The 19814-nt window shown below is 43.1% G+C and overlaps 1 protein-coding gene across 2 annotated transcripts; it reads left to right on the top strand.

Annotated features, from left to right (window-relative positions):
• The first annotated feature begins 728 nt into the window (after positions 1 to 728).
• LOC121538303 (methylenetetrahydrofolate reductase-like) lies at positions 729 to 19612 on the top strand. Of its 2 annotated transcripts, none has more exons than XM_041846181.2 (12): positions 729 to 825; positions 1095 to 1346; positions 1453 to 1691; positions 9120 to 9230; positions 15779 to 15972; positions 16394 to 16644; positions 16960 to 17094; positions 17327 to 17507; positions 17688 to 17870; positions 18289 to 18390; positions 18486 to 18605; positions 19090 to 19612. In XM_041846181.2, exons 2-12 carry the CDS (start codon positions 1096 to 1098, stop codon positions 19351 to 19353), a joined length of 2031 nt encoding a protein of 676 aa, XP_041702115.1. In that variant the 5' UTR covers positions 729 to 825; position 1095; the 3' UTR covers positions 19354 to 19612. The 2 variants fall into 2 exon arrangements, with proteins under 2 accessions (XP_041702115.1, XP_041702114.1); XM_041846180.2 differs by having other exon boundaries at positions 1092 to 1346.
• The last annotated feature ends 202 nt before the right edge of the window (positions 19613 to 19814 follow it).

The raw sequence follows: 19814 nt of genomic DNA, 5'->3' as shown, positions 1-19814 counted from the left end.
AGTTAAATAAAGGTTAAATAAAATAATTACAATAAAACCTGTGCGTGTCAGTAATTAGGTGGATTTGGCGCATGCGCACTTGGACAAAAACACTTGCTCAGCCAAACTCTATATTTGGTTAGTAATGAACATATTTTGACATTATTAACACTTGCAGAGTTGTCTAATGGAAAATGAATGCTCGAGCTGTCTAATGGCTCGATCACACCTACAATGTCTTTGCACAAAATTATATGCAGCATCATCTGGATAGTGTCCAACAAAAGCACCACACATAACGCACTGCAACGCAATAGTGCAAGGCAAACGCAGCATTCCATTGGACATATATGGACTTCTGGTGTAACAAAACTTCAAAGAACTGTCGGTGTGATGGAAGTGTATCTCTTCATTTTCATCCTCTCCCCCTTTTAGCCGACTAAACTCAACTCCACGATTTACGATGGAGTTGTGTCGCAACTAGTGTGAGCGGACTGGAGCTCTGACCTCACATAAAATGAAATGTTTCTTTTTTTTTTTACTACTGATTTCATCACCCAAAGAATAGCACACAGAACAATGTCGTGTGTAATTGGGCTATTCTTTGAGCGCTGAAATAAAACACTTCATTCGGAGGTCCAGTACGCATGCACTAGTCGGTGCTCAACTCCATCGTGAATCATGGAGTTTCGTTTAATCGGCTATCTCCCCCCCTGCCCAGATACTGGTTCAGGACAGGGATATAAAACCAGTCACACGTTGTAGTTGCTCACATAACGGAGGCGAGCCTGGGCGAATATCTAGATACGCCTGCAGAAGAATTTGTGGAAGAATTGAGAGAAACAAGTAAGTTAGCTAGCTATGCATTTGTTGCCGAATGTTGTGCATGATTGCTCACGTTAGCTACCTAACCTTCTCTTTGTAACGTTAGCTGCTTTGTTTAACGTTATTCTGTTTAGTGGGTAACGTAGCTAGCTAGCTAACAGTGATACATGCTGGCTAGCATGTCTTTCAGTTTCACATGTTTTCGCCCGTGTGAAAGAGAGAACTTCAGTGTAAGCCCACTCGTGATAGTTTTGGAGTCAAACTTCAAACACTGTTTTTGGCTGCAGCAGCATGGTGAATCAAGTGCAGCGAGTCGAAGACACCTGGCGAACATGCAGCAAAAGCGACTCAAGTGGCGCGAGCAACAGCGGTGGCGAGAGTTCCAAGGAAAGCTCTCGCTCCTCAACGCCCGTGTTGGACACCGACCGCACGGACAGGCTACGGGACAAGATGCGCCGCCGGACGGAGTTGGGCGACCACTGGTTTTCCCTCGAGTTCTTCCCCCCTCGCACTGCCAGTGGAGCTGTCAACCTAATCTCTAGGTCTGTAGCTAAAACTTTGGCGTTGGCTTGTTCTAGTAACTCAACACTTTAGTTTTGAGTTTGAAATGTATCACTGCAAATTTATCTCCCATTTATCCCCATTCAGATTTGATCGCATGGGCTCTGGGGGCCCCCTGTTCATAGACGTAACCTGGCATCCAGCGGGGGACCCGGGTTCGGACAAGGAGACCTCCTCTATGATGATCGCCAGCACAGCGGTCAACTACTGTGGCCTGGAGAGCATCCTGCACCTGACCTGCTGCAACCAGACCAAAGAGAAGATCACTGGGTACCTGAGCAAAGCCAAACACCTTGGCCTGAAGAACATCATGGCTCTAAGAGGAGGTAGGGCCTTTTGGCGTGGACTAGGCTAGCTTTTTCCTAGCCACCGTGCTTCTACACCTGCATTATTAGCTGTTTGGGGTTTTAGGCTGGGTTTCTGTACAGCACTTCGAGATATTAGCTGATGTAAGAAGGGCTATATAAAATAAAATTGATTGATTGATTGATAGGGTGACATTAAACCTAGACCCAGTTCTAAGGTCAGTTTTCACTTTTTCCTCTTAAAGTGGAACTGACAGCATTTTAATTACTTTGCAGCTATGAAACAGACAATTATATCAGTCAAAAATATCAAATTCATAGTTTATGCTACAAAACCGACTTTATATAAAGTTTTAAAAATAGGTTATATTTTACTCAAAATTCCATGATGTAGAGTAAAGCATTGTTGGCAGAATAGATGGATATTCAATGCATGATTAATATAGTTAATTCACCAATACTTTTCTTGGTAGTCCAACAAATATTGCTATCAGGTTGTGAATCACAGCTGGCCTGGTACACTGTTTACTGCCTCCAGCCCTTCGGGATACACTGTTTCAGTTGCAATGACTATGTTTTGGACAAAAACTGACGAATGTATCTAAGGCTGGGAATGTCAATACAATCAAACTAGCAAGAGGCATGACCACAAGTCAGTCATAAAGTGGCTAATAGGCTAAATTATCTATACTGTGCAAAAATGCAACATGTAAAGTGTTGGTCCCATGTTTAAGGAGCAGAAATTAAAGATCCCAGAAAATGTCCATATTTCTGTCACATTTTGTGCACAAATTTGTTTACATCCTTGTTAGTGAGCATTTCTCCTTTGCCAAGATAATCCATTCACCCGACATGTGTGGCATATCAAGAATCTGATTAAACGGCATGATCATTACACAAGTGCACCTTGTGCTGGGGACAATAAAAGGCCACTCTAAAATGTTCAGTGTTGTCACACAGATGTCTTCAAGTTTTGAGGGAGGGTGCAATTGGCATGCTGACTGCAGGAAAGTCCACCAGAGCTGTTGCCAGAGAATCAAACGTTTATTTCTCTACCATAAGCCGCCTCCAATGTTGTTTAAGAGAATTTGGCAGTATGTCCAACTGCAGACCATGTGTAACCACGCCAGCCCAGGACCTCTACATCTGGCTTCTTCATCTGTGGGATTGTCTGAGACCAGCCACTCGGACAGCTAATGAAACTGAGGAGTATTTCAGTCTGTGATAAAGCCCTTTTGTGGGGTGTGCCTGGCTCCCAAGTGGGTGGGCCTATGCCCAACCATGGCTGCGCCCCTGCTCAGTCATGTGAAATCCATAGATTAGGGCCTAATGACTTTATTTCAATGGACTTTTCCTGTATATGAACTGAAACTCAGTAAAATCATTACAATTGTTGCGTTTTTATATTTTTGTTCATTATATTTATATAGTTATTTATTTAGCAAGCTAAAAACACGAGCTAGCTATGCTGAACTTGAATGACTGTTATCCACAGTTAGCATATCTCTAAGTTGTCAGTCAAATGTATTTGGCATCGATCAAATGGGAGGGCAGGCAGGCAAGTTCCCATTCAGTTGTCAAAACATGGGTTGGGACAAGCATGCATTGCCAGGCAAGCTGTAGAAGGGCGAGCAGGCTACTATTCCCCATTTGTTTATCAGTGCAATTTTGACGGCCAACTACAAGCTAAAACGGTTTGAGGGTTTATCTACTGTTCCCTCGTTAGATTTTAGCTCATCTTGCTCTGGCTAACATGAGTTGTTGGTGTACATAGGCAACTGAGGCAGAGGACTGTCAAGTTACCAAATGTAAGAAGATTTACGTGGTATTTACATATTTTCGGGCTGTCTCCGACAAAAAACAACTTATTTAGACCAATCGATTGGTCGACATTTTAAAACGTGTATTTTTACATATAGTCACACCCTATGTGTTTTAATAAAATCAACTATATGTATTGGGCTTGTCTGATGCTTTAAGCTCACTGTTTGATGAAATATGACACAAATGACTCGAGGGAGCCAGAGATCAAGATAACCAGAAAATGAAAAATCTTAACCTGATCCGACCATCCTCCTCTCACTCCTGCTGGCTTTCGCAGATTCTGCCGTTACTCTCCTGAAGTTGCCAGTAATAGGCTACACAAGGAGTCGGCAACCTTTTTCATGTGGAATGCCAATTTATCTTACAATTCCTACCGATCTGCGTTCCAGTTATGGTTTTTATATGCACATTTTCGTGGAACTTTCATTTAATTTATAATAATGTCTTCGTATCTCAGTCATTGTCGTGTGGTTAATCTAAATTCTATCTAAATTAAAATGATACTTTTTAGGTTAACTTCTATTGCCAACTAGCCTTCATAAATCCAACAAATAAAAACATTGCAGCCTGCAGGTGGAAAATATCCCGATTTAAAAAATAAATATCCTATAAATCACATTGGCTACACATGGCCTGTCTGCAACACACTTGAAACATTGTATCAACTATTAACTCGGGTCAGGCCCAAAGCTTGCTCTAGCAAACTTGCAACATTGTATAAAATATTCTGGGCCCTCAGTTAATCCTGCCAGTGAGCTCGGGACAGACACAGCTGTAGGCTATTTGCGCAAGGGAATCAGGTAGGCCTATTTTATGACGTTTCCACTGGATCAGAGCATGACATTTTTCCCTTTCATGCTGAGTGGTTATTGAAAGGGGGAGAGACGGAAAGGTTTTTCAAATACATTTAACTATTGTCATTCTCAATGGATGTAAAAACTGATTTTGTTTGCTTCCTGTTTGAAGTGAAAACATTACTTTGAGATGCTCCACAGCTCATAACTGGTGGTGCGTTAAGCCAATCAGAAATGCTATCAGATCCTCAAATGGGCACATTTTATATGCCTACAGTTGCGTGCAGACCAGGCAGCCTATAGGCCTACTTCTTTGCGTAATCAAATATTGTACTTACTCAACATTGACAGGAGCGCTCCCAACAAAAGACGATTACTAAATTGACAACTCATAAATGGAATGAAATAAACCAAAACTTGTTTCACACAAGCATAGGTTGTGCGCTCTGCAAACAACGTGTCTACTCTGACAATGAGAACAATAAAATATTGGAATAATAATATATTCGATGCATTAACAGAAATTACCATAACAATCAAACGCAAACAATTCACACAATGAGGTTATGAAAGAAACCATGAATATGCACAAATTGGCGGGAGAGAGCGCATTCTGAAGAGAGATGTGCATTTTAGCCACACTCCCCTTCTTGGGCTGTGCCATCCCTGCGGCCTCTAATGTATTAGTCCACTGAGATGGGCGCGAATCAGACAGGTGTCGTCTGCAATGCAATACATACATACATACATACATACAGTTGAAGTCGGAAGCTTACATGCACTTAGTTTGGAGTCATTAAAACTTGTTTTTCAACCACTCCACAAATTTCTTGTTAACAAACTATAGTTTTGGCAAGTCGGTCAGGACATCTACTTTGCATGACACAAGTAATTTTTCCAACAATTGTTTACAGACAGATTAATTCACTGTATCACAATTCCAGTGGGTCAGAAGTTTACATTCACTAAGTTGACTGTGCCTTTTAAACAGCTTGGAGAATTCCAGAAAATGATATCATGGCTTTAGAAGCTTCTGATAGGCTAATTGACATCATTTGAGTCAATTGGAGGTGTACCTGTGGATGTATTTCAAGGCCTACCTTCAAACTCAGTGCCTCTTTGCTTGACCTCATGGGAAAATCAAAAGAAATCAGCCAAGACCTCAGAATATTGTTATTTTTGACCTCCACAAGTGGTGGTTCATCCTTGGGAGCAATTTCCAAACGCCTGAAGGTACCACGTTCATCTGTACAAACAATAGTACACAAGTATAAACACCATGGGACCACGCAGCCGTCATACCGCTCAGGAAGGAGTCACGTTCTGTCTCCTAGAGATGAACGTACTTTGGTGCGAAAAGTGCAAATCAATCCCAGAACAGCAGCAAAGGACCTTGTGAAGATGCTGGAGGAAACAGGTACAAAAGTATCTATATCCACAGTAAAACTATAATAATAATAATAATATGCCATTTAGCAGACGCTTTTATCCAAAGCGACTTACAGTCATGCGTGCATACATTTTTTTTTGTGTGTATGGGTGGTCCCGGGGATCGAACCCACTACCTTGGCGTTACAAGCGCCGTGCTCTACCAGCTGAGCTACAGAGGACCACGAGGACCAAACTAGTCCTATATCGACATAACCTGAAAGGCCGCTCAGTAAGGAAGAAGCCACTGCTCCAAAACCGCCATTAAAAAAAGCCAGACTACGGTTTGCAACTGCACATGGGGACAAAGATCATACTTTTTGGAGAAATGTCCTCTGGTCTGATTAAACAAAAATAGAACTGTTTGGCCATAATGACCATCGTTATGTTTGAAGGAAAAAGGGGGTAGCTTGCAAGCCGAAGAACACCATCCCAACCGTGAAGCACGGGGGTGGCAGCATCATGCTGTGGGGGTGCTTTGCTGCAGCAGGGACTGGTGCACTTCACAAAATAGATGGCATCATGAGGAAGGAAAATTATGTGGATATATTGAAGCAACATCTCAAGACATCAGTCAGGAAGTTAAAGCTTGGTCGCAAATGGGTCTTCCAAATGGACAATGACCCCAAGCATACTTCCAAAGTTGTGGCAAAATGGCTTAAGGACAACAAAGTCAAGGTATTGGAGTGGCCATCACAAAGCCCTGACCTCAATCCTATAGAACATTTGTGGGCAGAACTGAAAAAGCGTGTGCGAGCAAGGAGGCCTATAAACCTGACTCAGTTACACCAGCTCTGTCAGGAGGAATGGGCCAAAATTCACCCAACTTATTGTGGGAAGCTTGTGGAAGGCTACCCGAAACGTTTGACCCAAGTTAAACAATTGAAAGGCAATGCTACCAAATACTAATTGAGTGTATGTGAACTTCTGACCCACTGGGAATGTGATGAAAGAAATAAAAGCTGAAATAAATCATTCTCTCTACTATTATTCTGACATTTCACATTCTTAAAATAAAGTGGTGATCCTAACTAACGTAACACACGGCATTTTTACTAGGATTAAATGTCAGGAATTGTGAAAAACTGAGATTAAATGTATTTGGCTAAGGTGTATGTAAACTTCCGACTTCAGCTGTACATACATACAGTGCATTCGGAAAGTATTCAGACCCCTCGACTTTTTCCACATTTTGTTACAGCCTTATTCTAAAATCTACACACAATACCCCATAATGACAAAGCAAAAACAGGTTTTTAGAACTTTTTGCAAATGTATAAAAAAAAATATATATATATATTTACATAAGTATCCAGACCCTTTCCAATGAGATTCGAAATTGAGCTGAGGTGCATCCTGTTTCCATTGATCATCCTTGATGTTTCTACAACTTGATTGGAGTCCACCTTTGGTAAATTAAATTGATTGGACATTATTTGGAAAGGCACACAACTGTTTATGTAAGGTCCCACAGTTGACAGTGTATGTCAGAGCAAAAACAAAGCCATGAGGTCCAAGGAATTGTCCGTAGAGCTCCAAGACAGGATTGTGTCGAGGCACAGATCTGGGGAAGGGTACCCAAAAAGAATCTGCAGGATTGAAGGTCACCAAGAACACAGTGGCCTCCATCATTCTTAAATGGAAGAAGTTTGGAACCACCAAGACTCTTCCTAGAGCTGGCCGCCCAGCCAAACTGAGCAATCTGGGGAGTAGGGCCTTTGTCAGGGAGGTGACCAAGAACCCGATGGTCACTCTGACAGAGCTACAGAGTTCCTCTGTGGAGATGGGAGAACCTTCCAGAAGGACAACCATCTCTGCAGCACTCCACCAATCCAGCCTTTATGGTAGAGTGGCCAGACAGAAGCCACTCCTCAGTAAAAGGTACATGACAGCCCGCTTGGAGTTTGACTAAAGACTCTCAGACCATGAGAAACAAGATTCTCTGGTTGAAACCAAGATTGAACTATTTGGCCTGAATGCCAAGCGTCACGTCTGGAGGAATCCAGGCACCATCCCTACAGTGAAGCGTGGTGGCAGCATCAGGCTGTGGGGATGTTTTTCAGCGGCAGGGACTGGGAGAGTAGTCAGGATCGAGGGAAAGATGAACAGAGCAAAGTACAGATCCTGTCAGTCACCATCGGGTTCTTGGTCACCTCCATGACCAAGGCCCTTCTCCCTCAATTGCTCAGTTTGGCCGGGTGGCCAGCTCTAGGAAGAGTCTTGGTGGTTCCAAACTTCTTCCATTTAAGAATGATGGAGGCCACTGTGTTCTTGGGGACCTTCATTGCTGCAGAATTTTTTTGGTACCCTTCCCCAGATCTGTGCCTCGACACAATCCTGTTTTGGAGCTCTATGGACAATTCCTTGGACTTCACGGCTTGGTTTTTGCCCTGACATGCACTGTCAACTGTGGGACTTTATATAGACAGTTGTGTGCCTTTCCAAATCATGTACAATCAATTAAATTTACCACAGGTAAACAACAAAGTTGTAGAAACATCTCAAGGATGATCAATGGAAACAGGATGCACCTGCATTTCTAAAAAACAGTTTTTGCTTTGTCATTATGGGGTATTGTGTGTAGATTGCTGAGAATTATTATTATTTTAAATCCATTTTAGAATAAGGCTGTAACGTTAAAAAATAAGTGTGAAGTCAAGGGGTCTGAATACTTTCCAAAGGATATATATATATATATACATATATATATATATACACACACACACACACACACACACACACACACACACACACACACACACAGTGGGGGGGAGTATTTGATCCCCTGCTGATTTTGTACGTTTGCCCACTGACAAAGACATGGTCAGTCTATAATTTTAATGGTAGGTTTATGTGAACAGTGAGAGACAGAATAACAAACAAAAAATCCAGAAAAACGCAAGTCAAAAATATTATAAATTGATTTTCATTTTAATGAGGGAAATAAGTATTTGACCCCTCTGCAAAACATGACTTAGTACTTGGTGGCAAAACCCTTGTTGGCAATCACAGAGGTCAGATGTTTTTTGTAGTTGGCCACCAAGTGAATTCCTGTTCACTTGCATGATTGCAGCCTCTTGCATCACTCTCACTCAGCAATATCTTTGGTTCACATTGTTGCTCAAGGTCACGTCATATCGCTTGCATTGCAGTCTCTTGCATCACACTCACTCTTCAATATCTTGGTTCAGAACTTTACCTTGCTGCCTCTTGCATCGCTCTCACTCTGCAATATTTTTTGGTTCACATTTATGCTCGTGGTCACATCGCTGAGTCTCAATTTAAACCTTATTTATCCAGGTTTTTCTCATTGAGATGTCTTTTTCAAGAGTCCTGGCTAACTAGCTAGGTCTCATTGTGACAAATTCCTGTTAAACACTATGTTTTCCTAATCTCTTTATAGATCCCATGGGGGCTGACTGGGAAGAGGAAGAAGCAGGCTTCAACTACGCCACAGACCTAGTCAAACATATACGCTCCGAGTTTGACGACTACTTTGACATCTGTGTTGCCGGTACGTTTGAAGCTAAATTACTTTTTTGTTTTTTACAAAGCTTCATCATGTTGTAATATATCCTTATATCAGGTAATTTGTGAAGGACATTAAAGTAGGCTGTTGTACCTACTAATACGATGTGAGCATTTTATCACCCCAAAAGCCATTTAATGCTACAAGTTGTTGGTAAAATGTGACTCACCACCTGGATTCGGTCCTATGTAGCATCATTTGAGATGGTGTTTTTTACATTGGATAAAAGTAGAGACTCAGAGTTAGAAAATTGTGTATCATACACTGCAGTTGAGAAACAATGGGGAAAGTAATTCTGCTTTGAAAGTTGATAAACTTGTAACCCCACTTTTGAGAAACTGGCCCATTTAATGTTTTGGTACACCTACTGGAGAGCTCTTCTTTGTCTACACCCATTCAGCATCGTTCACACACCCTCTTAAGCGTTAGCCCCACCCATCTCTTTAAGGATTCACTTGTGAGGCCATGTGCTAAACAGCGTGAATACGGTAGTGTAGTAAACAACCAAAGATTTCAAGACTAAAAGTGGGAAAGTACAGTCGTGGTCAAAAGTTGAGAATTTTTTTTATTTCACCTTTAGATAACCAGGTAGGCCAGTTGAGAACAAGTTCTCATTTACAACTGCGACCTGGCCAAGATAAAGCAAAGCAGTGCGATTTTAAAAACAACACAGAGTTACACATGGGATAAACAAAAACATACAGTCAATAACACAATAGAAAATCTATATACAGTGTGTGCAAATGTAGTAAGTTATGGAGGTAAGGCAATAAAATGCCATAGAGCTAAATAATTACAATTTAGTATTAACACTGGAGTGATAGAAGATGATGTGCAAATAGAGATACTGGGGTGCAAATGAGCAAAATAAATAACAATATGGGGATGAGGTAGTTGGGTGGGCTAATTACAGATGGGCTGTGTGCAGTGATCGGTAAGCTGCTCTGACAGCTGATGCTTAAAGTTAGTGAGGGAGAGAAGAGTCTCCAGCTTCAGAGATTTTTGCAGTTTGTTCCAGTCATTAGCAGCAGAGAACTGGAAGGAGTGGCGGCCAAAGGAGGTGTTGGTTTTGGGGATGACCAGTGAGATGCTGGAGTGAATGACACAAATATTAATTTTCACAGTCTGCTGCCTCAGTTTTTATGGTGGGAATTTGCATATAATCCAGAATGTTATGAAGAGTGATCAGATTAGTCCCTCTTTGCCATGATTAATTCCCCCAAAAACATTTCCACTGCATTTCAGCCCTGCCACAAAATGACCAGCTGACATCATGTCAGTGATTCTCTCGTTAACACAGGTGAGAGTGTTGATGAGGACAAGGCTGGAGATCACTCTGTCATGCTGATTGAGTTAGAATAACAGACTGGAAGCTTTAAAGGAGGGTGGTGCTTGAAATCATTGTTCTTCCTCTGTTAACCATGGTTACCTGCAAGGAAAAACGTGCCGTCATCATTGCTTTACACAAAAAGGGCTTCACAGGCAAGGATATTGCTGCTAGTAAGATTGCACCTAAATCAAACGTTTATCGGATCATCAAGAACTTCAAGGAGAGAGGTTCAATTGTTGTGAAGAAGGCTTCAGGGCGCCCAAGAAAGTCCAGCAAGAGCCAGGACCGTCTCCTAAAGTTGATTCAGCTGCGGGATCGGGGCACAACCAGTGCAGAGCTTGCTCAGGAATGGCAGCAGGCAGGTGTGAGTGCATCTGCATGCACAGTGAGGCGAAGACTTTTGGAGGATGGCCTGGTGTCAAGAAGGGCAGCGAGGAAGCAACTTCTCTCCAGGAAAAACATCAGGGACAGACTGATATTCTGCAAAAAGGTACAGGGATTGGACTGGGGTAAAGTCATTTTCTCTGAATCCCCTTTCCGATTGTTTGGGGCATCCGGAAAAAAGCTTGTCCGGAGAAGACTGGGTGAGCGCTACCATCAGTCCTGTGTCATGCCAACAGGAAAGCATCCTGAGACCATTCATGTGTGGGGTTGTAGGCTTTAACTTGCAAGGAAGACAACTTTCTGACAAAATTGGTAACTAATATCTGAAAATGTAGCTACCCGTATACATGGATGAACGCTTCTCCCTCTGTCATGGATGCAATGGTTCCCCTTAGTTTGAATACGTAATCCGGAGACAGGTGTTTTGTACAACAGCCTCCTATGTTCTCTTTTCGAGACTCGGAGTTTGGGAATCATCTCTCTGCTTCCACCAGGCATCCCACTGATTTCAAAACTCGGTCAACTTCATCAGTGACAACACTGTTAATTGACGTTTCTTCTGATGACGGTGATTGGGGAAGACTATACAATGTTTGGTTCAATGATATAAAAAAATAAACGAAATCAGGGATTTCCTCATCTATTTAATTTTCAGAGTCCTCCAGAAAGTAGTCCATCACAACTTTTTCCTGCTGATCTTTGTTGATGGCGCTATTAACAACACTTTCAGTTCTTCATGATATCGGTCTATTGAACTAGGGTGTTTTCCCAGTGTACTAAAATTTGCAACGGTAATTCCTCTATATAAAAAAAGGGAATACTTATATCATAACTATCGGCCTGTCTCAATCCTGTGTGTTTTATCGAAGGTCATGGAAAATATTGTGTTCAAGCAGATTGACCGTTATATTTCCTTACGTAACCTATTCTATGAGCTCCAATCTGGCTGTAAGAAATCACATTCCACCGACACTTGCCTACTATATCTAACTGACTACATAAGGAAGGACATTTTTTATGGTATGGTTATGTTTGATCTCCAAAAGGTGTTCGATACAGTGGATCATGATATTCTGTTAATCAAACTAAGAGAGAATTGGTTAGCGCTTACCTGCAAGGTGATTGTGGATGGGACCCTGTCTAAACCCAAAATCTTGAACTGTGGGGTACCCCAAGGGAGTGTGCTGGGTCCACTTTTCTTTCTAGTGTGTGTGTGTGTGTCTATATCTGATCTGAAATCTGCCTGTACATGTGACCTTTTCCTATATGCAGATGATTCTGCGCTGCTGGTGTCCCACAGACAAAAATGTGGTTGAGAAAGCCCTCAGTGCTGAACTTCTGAATGTCAGTAAATGGCAACATGACAGTAAGCTGTCACTTCACCTTGGAAAAACAGAATCCATCTTGTTCGGGTCCAAGGTGAAACTGAGGAAATTCCCAGATTTATTTTAAGGTGGTGTAGTAGGTGACATAGTAGTCGCAGCAAAATACTCTGTTAAGTATCTTGGATGTGTGGTAGATAAACATCTGACTGGGGAGAGCATGGCACAAAACTTTATCTCCAAAGTGAACCATAAAATTAAGTTTCTGGCAAGAACCTCCAACGTCTCAGACACGAGACGTATGTGGCAGGGTCTACAAACAATCACGGACTACAAAAGGAAAACCAGCCAGGTCGCCGACACCGACGTCTTGCTTCCGGACAAGCTAAACACCTTCTTCGCCCGCTTTGAGGATAACACCGTGCCACCGACGAGGCCCACTACCAAGGACTGTGGACTCTCCTTCTCCGTGGCCGACGTGAGTAAGACATTTAAGCATGTTAACCCCCGCAAGGCTGCCGGCCCAGACGGCATCCCTAGCCACGTCCTCAGAGCATGCGCAGACCAGCTGGCTGGTGTGTTTACGGACATATTCAATCTCTTCCTATCCCAGTCTGCTGTTCCCACATGCTTCAAGATGGCCACCATTGTTCCTGTACCCAAGAAAGCAAAGGTAACTGAACTAAATGACTCGCCCCGTAGCACTCACCTCTGTCAACATGAAGTGCCTTGAGAGACTAGTCAAGGATCATATCACTTCTACCTTACCTGCCACCTTAGACCCACTTCAATTTGCTTACCGCCCAAATAGATCCACAGATGATGCAATTGCCATCACACTGCCCTATCCCATCTGGACAAGAGGAATACCTATGTAAGAACGCTGTTCATTGACTATAGCTCAGCATTCAACACCATAGTACCCTCCAAGTTCATCATTAGGCTCGAGGCCCTGGGTCTGAACCCCGGCCTGTGCAGCTGGGTCCTGGACTTCCTGATGGGCCGCCCCCAAGTGGTGAAGGTAGGAAACTTCGCTGATCCTCAACACTGGGGCCCCTCAAGGGTGCGTGCTCAGCCCCCTCCTGTACTCCCTGTTCACCCATGACTGTGTGGCCAAGCACGCCTCCAACTCAATCATCAAGTTTTCAGATGACACAACAGTAGTAGGCTTGATTACCAACAATGACGAGACAGCCTACAGGGAGGAGGTGAGGGCTCTAGGAGTGTGGTGCCAGGAAAATAACCTCTCACTCAACGTCAACGAAACAAAGGAGGTGATCGTGGACTTCAGTGAACAGCAGAGGGTGCACCCTCTATCCACATCGATGGGACCACAGTGGAGAAGGTGGAAAGCTTCAAGTTCCTTGGCGTACACATCACTGACAAACTGAAATGGTCCACCCACGCAGACAGTGTGGTGAAGAAGGCGCATCAGGAGGCTGAAGAAATTTGGCTTGGCACCTAAAACCCTAAAACTTTTACAGATGCACAATTGAGAGCATCCTGTCGGGCTGTATCACCGCCTGGTACGGCAACTGCACAGCCCGCAACCGCAGGGCTCTCCAGAGGGTGGTGCGGTCTGCCGACTGCATTACCGGGGGCGAACTACCCGCCCTCCAGGACACCTACAGCACCCGATGTCACAGGAAGGCCAAAAAGATCATCAGGGACATCAACAACCCGAGCCACTGCCTGTTCACCCCGCTATCATCCAGAAGGCGAGGTCAGTACAGGTGCATCAAAGCTGGGACCGAGAGACTGAAAAACCGCTTCTATCTCAAGGCCATCATACTGTTAAATAGCCATAACTAGCACATTAGAGGCTGCTGCTGCCTATTGAAATCACTGGCCACTTTAATAAATGGAACAGTAGTCACTTTAATAATGTTTACATATCTTGCATTACTCATCTCATATGTGTATATACTGTATTCTATAATATTCTACTGGACCTTAGTCCATGCCGCTCTGTCATTGCTCGTCCATATAGGTGTGTATATATTCTTAATTCCATTCCTTACTTAGATTTGTGTGTATTGGGTATATGTTGTGAAATTGTTAGATATTACTGCACTGTCGGAGCTAGAAGCACAAGCATTTTGCAACACTCGCAATAACATCTGCTAAACACGTGTATGTGACAAATACAATTTGATTTTAATGCAATGGGGACATTTGACTATACATGCTCTTCCTGGTACAACCGTGCCCCCAAGATAATAAAAAATAAATTGCAGACATCTCAGAACAAATGAGTCAGGATTATTCTTATCCTTCCAGCACTTACACATCTTGACTATTCCCACTTTGAAAGCCTTAAATGTCTCAAAGTGGAGGAGAGAGTCGCTCAGATTAAATAGTCTTGTACATAAGCTTGTCCACAGTATGGTCCCCAGGTACCTATGTAACTACTTTAACTTAGTACGGGATAACTATTCCACTAGAAGGAGTGAAACTGACGTTGTTCCTTTTTAGATTTAAAAGTGGTATGGGGAAATACACTTTTTTTATATACTCAGCTGCCATTCTTTGGAATAGTCTTCAGAAACATTTTAAACTTAGAACTGCCATAGGTAGTTTCAAGTTTTCAATGAAAGAAGGGCTAAATAGTAGCATGTCTCAAAAGTGAGTAGTAAGATTATCGTACGTGGCTGAGAAGGAAATACCCGGGATAGCATCTGGTCTGCCTTTTGGTGCCTGTTGTTTTTATTATATTGTGATTGTCTTGTATATATTAAGTATTAACGGTATGTGAGACAAGGGAGATGTACCTGTCCATAGTTGTTTTATTAGGAAAGGAAATTGTTTCATAACATGAGAGAATTAGTACAAACAACAATTTGTCTGTCATTGTCTGTTGCCATTACAATTGCCGCCTAACCTCGTTGCATTCCCTGTTCCCCCTTCCCTCTTCAAAAGGACCACTATGGAAATAAGCTGTTAAGCTTTATTGTGTTATCCTTGATGATTGTCTTAGATTGTATGTGGAAGCATCACCGGCTGGAGCGCCCTTATGTATGTATTTTACAAATTGTCAAATAAATTCAATCAAATATCTTTCAAAAAAAGCCACGGTAGAAACGATTATCCACATATACTGAGCAGCTCATGATATAGACAGAAGCATGCTACATGGCAGACAATCCAAACTCATCTCTCGGGCATGTCCAGCCCATCCATTATCTCAGCCAATCATGGCTAGAGGGAAGGTTCCAGTATTTTTCCGTGGCTAAACCAACTACGCTCGTAATTATTTATTTACTTGTATTTACACATGGCATACAAGTTTGTTATTAAGGCACATGAAAGTTCACATGTTCCAGAAGGCATTTCTGCCCCAAAACTATTTTTTAATTATGTTTTTGGGGTAAAATGCCTCTCCTGTGACATATGCCTATATTCTTGAAACTGGTCACAAATGTGACCTGAATAAACACACACACACACACACACACACACACACACACTGAGCGTTTAAAACCCTTTCATTGTGGCAGGCTACCCCACTGGCCACCCGGAGGCGGAGAGCTACGACGAGGACCTGAGACATCTGAAGGAGAAAGTGGACGCTGGGGCCGACTTCATCATCAGCCAGCTCTTTTTCCGGGCCGACACCTTCCTCAAGTTTGTCAGGGACTGCAGGGCCATAGGGATCACCTGCCCCATCCTACCAGGCATCTTCCCTATCCAGGTACTGTGGGACATGGACGTGGATGTGTGCGTGTGTGGTGTGATCAAAGGCTACATTTGTCTAAGGATAAAAGGGAGGGGTAGCGTGGGTGTACTTTGTAACAGGCTCTTTGAACAGAACATTCTTTCTAATGTGATAGCCAGCAACGGTGTAACAAATTACCAAGTACATTCAGTGCGACTCAAAACAACCTTTTCTTATAGTCGCACCATTTGTCCCTTGGAATTTGAATCAATTCCACATTGATGCCAGTCAATACAGAAATATAACACTCCCACCGTGATGTGTATTTGTCCTTTTTCATTGTCTTTAAATGTCTTTGCAATGTGTACATCAATTGCATGGAGACATCCTTTATTTCTTTATTTGTTTTTCTGTCAGTACCTGAACCAGTAGGATTTGTGGTTTTCCATGTCTCCAGGGATACCAGTCTCTGAGGCAGCTGGTCAAACTGTCCAAGCTGGAAGTGCCCGAGGAGATCATGCGGGTCATCGAACCCATCAAGGACAACGACGCGGCCATCCGCAACTACGGCATCGAGCAGGCTGTGGGCATGTGCCGCGTGCTGCTGGAGAGCGGCGAGGTGCCGGGCCTCCACTTCTACACGCTGAACCGTGAGGTGGCCACCATGGAGGTATTGCGGCAGCTGGGTCTGTGGATCGAGGACCCCAGGTTTGTCAAAATCGCCCTAGATCGGTTTTCTTTCAAATACTTTAGGTTGCGCTTGATTTAGCTTACCCAGTATTTAGGGGGAAACCCAATCACTAATGGTATGTTAGACTTCTGAGATGTCACGTTTTCACACAAAGTGTGGGTACCATTTGTAATTGTGTGTGTGTGACAGCACTTTCATTAGTCCTTGAACACTTAACAAATAAATAACTTCCACATGGTGAAATCTAACTGGCTAAGTATTAGAATGGAATAGGTGCTGTCTTGCCCGTTCCTAGTACTGATGAACGGTTTTGTGTCTACTTGTGTTGCCAGGCGGACACTCCCCTGGGCGGTGAGCGCTCACCCCAAACGCAAAGTGGAGGATGTGCGGCCCATCTTCTGGGCCTCCAGACCCAAGAGCTATATCTACAGAACACAGGACTGGGATGACTTCCCCAATGGACGATGGTGAGCAACACTGGAGAGAAACTTCAGAGAAATCACCTTGAGTGGCCAGAATTTCTCACCTTGGCTAGTTTGTGGCCGTAAATTATATTGTTAATTCAAGGTCTTTTCACACTACTGGACTGGGCCAAGCTATACTGTGATGTGAATAAGTGCTGTATAACGTGAACAAAACTGTATAATCAGTGAACAGGCAATGTTCCCAGGACTTATCAGCTTGGCTCGGTTATTTCAGGGGCAACTCGTCCTCTCCGGCCTTTGGTGAACTCAACGATTACTACCTGTTCTACCTTAAGAGTAAGTCGTCCAAGGACACCCTGCTGAAGATGTGGGGCGAGGAGCTGACAAGCGAGCAGAGCGTCTACGAGGTCTTCACCAGCTACATCACGGCCCAGCCCAATGTCGCTGGACACAAGGTGACACCCGGCCCTCTACACTTTCGAGTGAAAACAGACCGAAACGTTTCAGTCAGCTTTCTTTCGTTAGGCGCCTCATAAATACAACCCATGTGCATTATGACAAGCACTTAAAACAAGAACCTAAACCCTTGACTTGCACTTTGCTTGGCTGACGCCTCCTGACCTCGCGTCTCCTAGGTGATGTGTCTGCCGTGGAATGACGACCCGCTGGCCCCGGAGACCAACCTGCTGAAGGACGAGCTGGACAAGGTGAACCGCAGGGGAGTCCTTACCATCAACTCCCAGCCCAGCATCAACGGCAAGCCCTCCTCAGACCCCATCGTGGGCTGGGGCCCCCCTGGTGGCTACGTCTTCCAGAAGGTGAAGTTAGGCATCTGTGGTTTGGTTGTCTTATTGTAAGCCATTATAAAGGCTCATAATGCTTATATTACTGTACCTGCATGCTTAAAGTAAATTTTTACAAAAATAATAAGGTAGGCCTAGTAAAGGGAGTGGGCAGGGGGATGTACACTTTGAACACTATTTAGAAATACCCATAAAGCCATTAGAATTACCAAGGATTACTACTGGTTTAGCTAAATTTAAGGCTGTCCCTGTTTTTCTTATGTTGTTGAGAGTACTTTGATTCACAATCTTTCCTTGAAATGAATCCGCATGAATAAATCAGTATTTTGTGGTAATCTTGTTTTTCAAACTTAGTTACAGTTCTTGTATCACATGCATATTCATCATGTAATGACATGAACCTTCTACTGTGCCACGTTTGCAAATCTAACAGGCCTATCTGGAATTTTTCACCTCGAGCGAAAACGTCACTGCTCTCCTCAAAGTGTTAAAGAAGTACGAGCCTCGCGTCAACTACCACATCGTCAACGTTCACGTAAGTTCTCAACTACACGTATTACATCTACACCTATTTTGTGAATTGAAACTATTTGTTAGATTGATCTACTGGCTGATTGTATCCATCTACAGGGTCAGAATACTACGAACGCCCATGATATGCAACCCAACGCTGTGACATGGGGCATCTTCCCCGGCAGGGAGATTGTCCAGCCCACCGTGGTGGATCCAGTCAGCTTCTTGTACTGGAAGGTAAGGTCAAAGGTCATCTCATTAACCTACTGGCCCCTTCCAGGAACATTACCCATTATGCATTTGTGTAGGTATGAAACAACTGGATAGGTGTAAGCAATTCTGTGAAAACACCTATCAGCAAGATGGAGTGTGCTAGGGGTTGTTTCTGGTTGTGGACAGTGCCCATGACTCAGATGAGTTCGTGGAATGGTTGTCATTAGTTCTCCATTAACATTTTCAGAGATTTTAGTGGAGTATGGTATTTGAAGTACAGTTTTGAATCCTCCACATCGTCTCTTTGAGCTTGAGCATTTGACACAACCTCCCGTGAAGCCCTTTCAAATAATCATTTTCAAAACCAGTATTTTGTGTGTAACTGATTTAAGCTTGCTAATGAAGTTTTATCAGAGCTGTAAAGATAAATCTGTGGTGACGCGCCTGAAATACCCCCCCCCCCCTTCTAAAATGTGTTGAGTTAATTGTTCACGCCTTCTTTTAATAGGACGAGGCCTTTGCCCTGTGGATCGAGCAGTGGGCCAAGCTGTACGAGGACGAGTCCCCATCACGTATGATCATCAAGTACATCCACGACAACTACTTCCTGGTCAACCTGGTGGACAACGACTTCCCTTTGGACAACTGCTTGTGGCAGGTCATCGACGACATGTTTGAGCTGCTTGACAACCCTCCGGAGGAGCAACCCACGGAGCAACCTGCAGAACAACCCACCGAGGAGCAATCCGACAAGGAACAACGCGCAAAGTAACCGTGGCGACAGCCACCGACTGAGTTTTTGACTTTTCTTCCCTGGTGCTGTTATTGATAACTTTTCACTCAAAAGAAACACCAGAAAGTACTTAAGTACAGTATTATACCATACAGTATATACTCCAAAAACTACATTATCTGAATTATTAATCGAGAGGTACTTGAGTGAATGAATAGAATGATAAATACAGTGCATTCGGAAAGTATTCAGACCCCTTACCTTTTTCCACATTTTGTTACGTTACAGCCTTATTCTTAAATGGATTCAATAAAAAAATAATCCTCATCAATCTACATACAATACCCCATAATGACAAAGCGAAAACAGGTTTTTATAAATATTTCCACATTTATTAAAAATAAAATACCTTACTTACATAAGTATTCAGACCCTTTGCTATGAGACTCGAAATTGATCTCAGGTGCATCCTGTTTCCATTTATCATCCTTGAGATGTTT

The sequence above is a fragment of the Coregonus clupeaformis genome, chromosome 24, assembly GCF_020615455.1.
Source record: "Coregonus clupeaformis isolate EN_2021a chromosome 24, ASM2061545v1, whole genome shotgun sequence".
Lineage (NCBI taxonomy): Eukaryota > Metazoa > Chordata > Actinopteri > Salmoniformes > Salmonidae > Coregonus > Coregonus clupeaformis.
Note: the sequence above shows the minus strand (reverse complement) of the source record. Positions and strands in the feature narration are given on the sequence as shown.

Coding starts and splice junctions, on each gene's coding strand:
- LOC121538303 (XM_041846181.2), top strand. CDS start 1,096: ATGGTGAATCAAGTGCAGCGAGTCGAAGACACCTGGCGAACATGCAGC. Junction 18,391..18,485: donor ACCACATCGTCAACGTTCAC/GTAAGTTCTCAA, acceptor ATCCATCTACAG/GGTCAGAATACTACGAACGC. Junction 18,606..19,089: donor TCAGCTTCTTGTACTGGAAG/GTAAGGTCAAAG, acceptor TTCTTTTAATAG/GACGAGGCCTTTGCCCTGTG.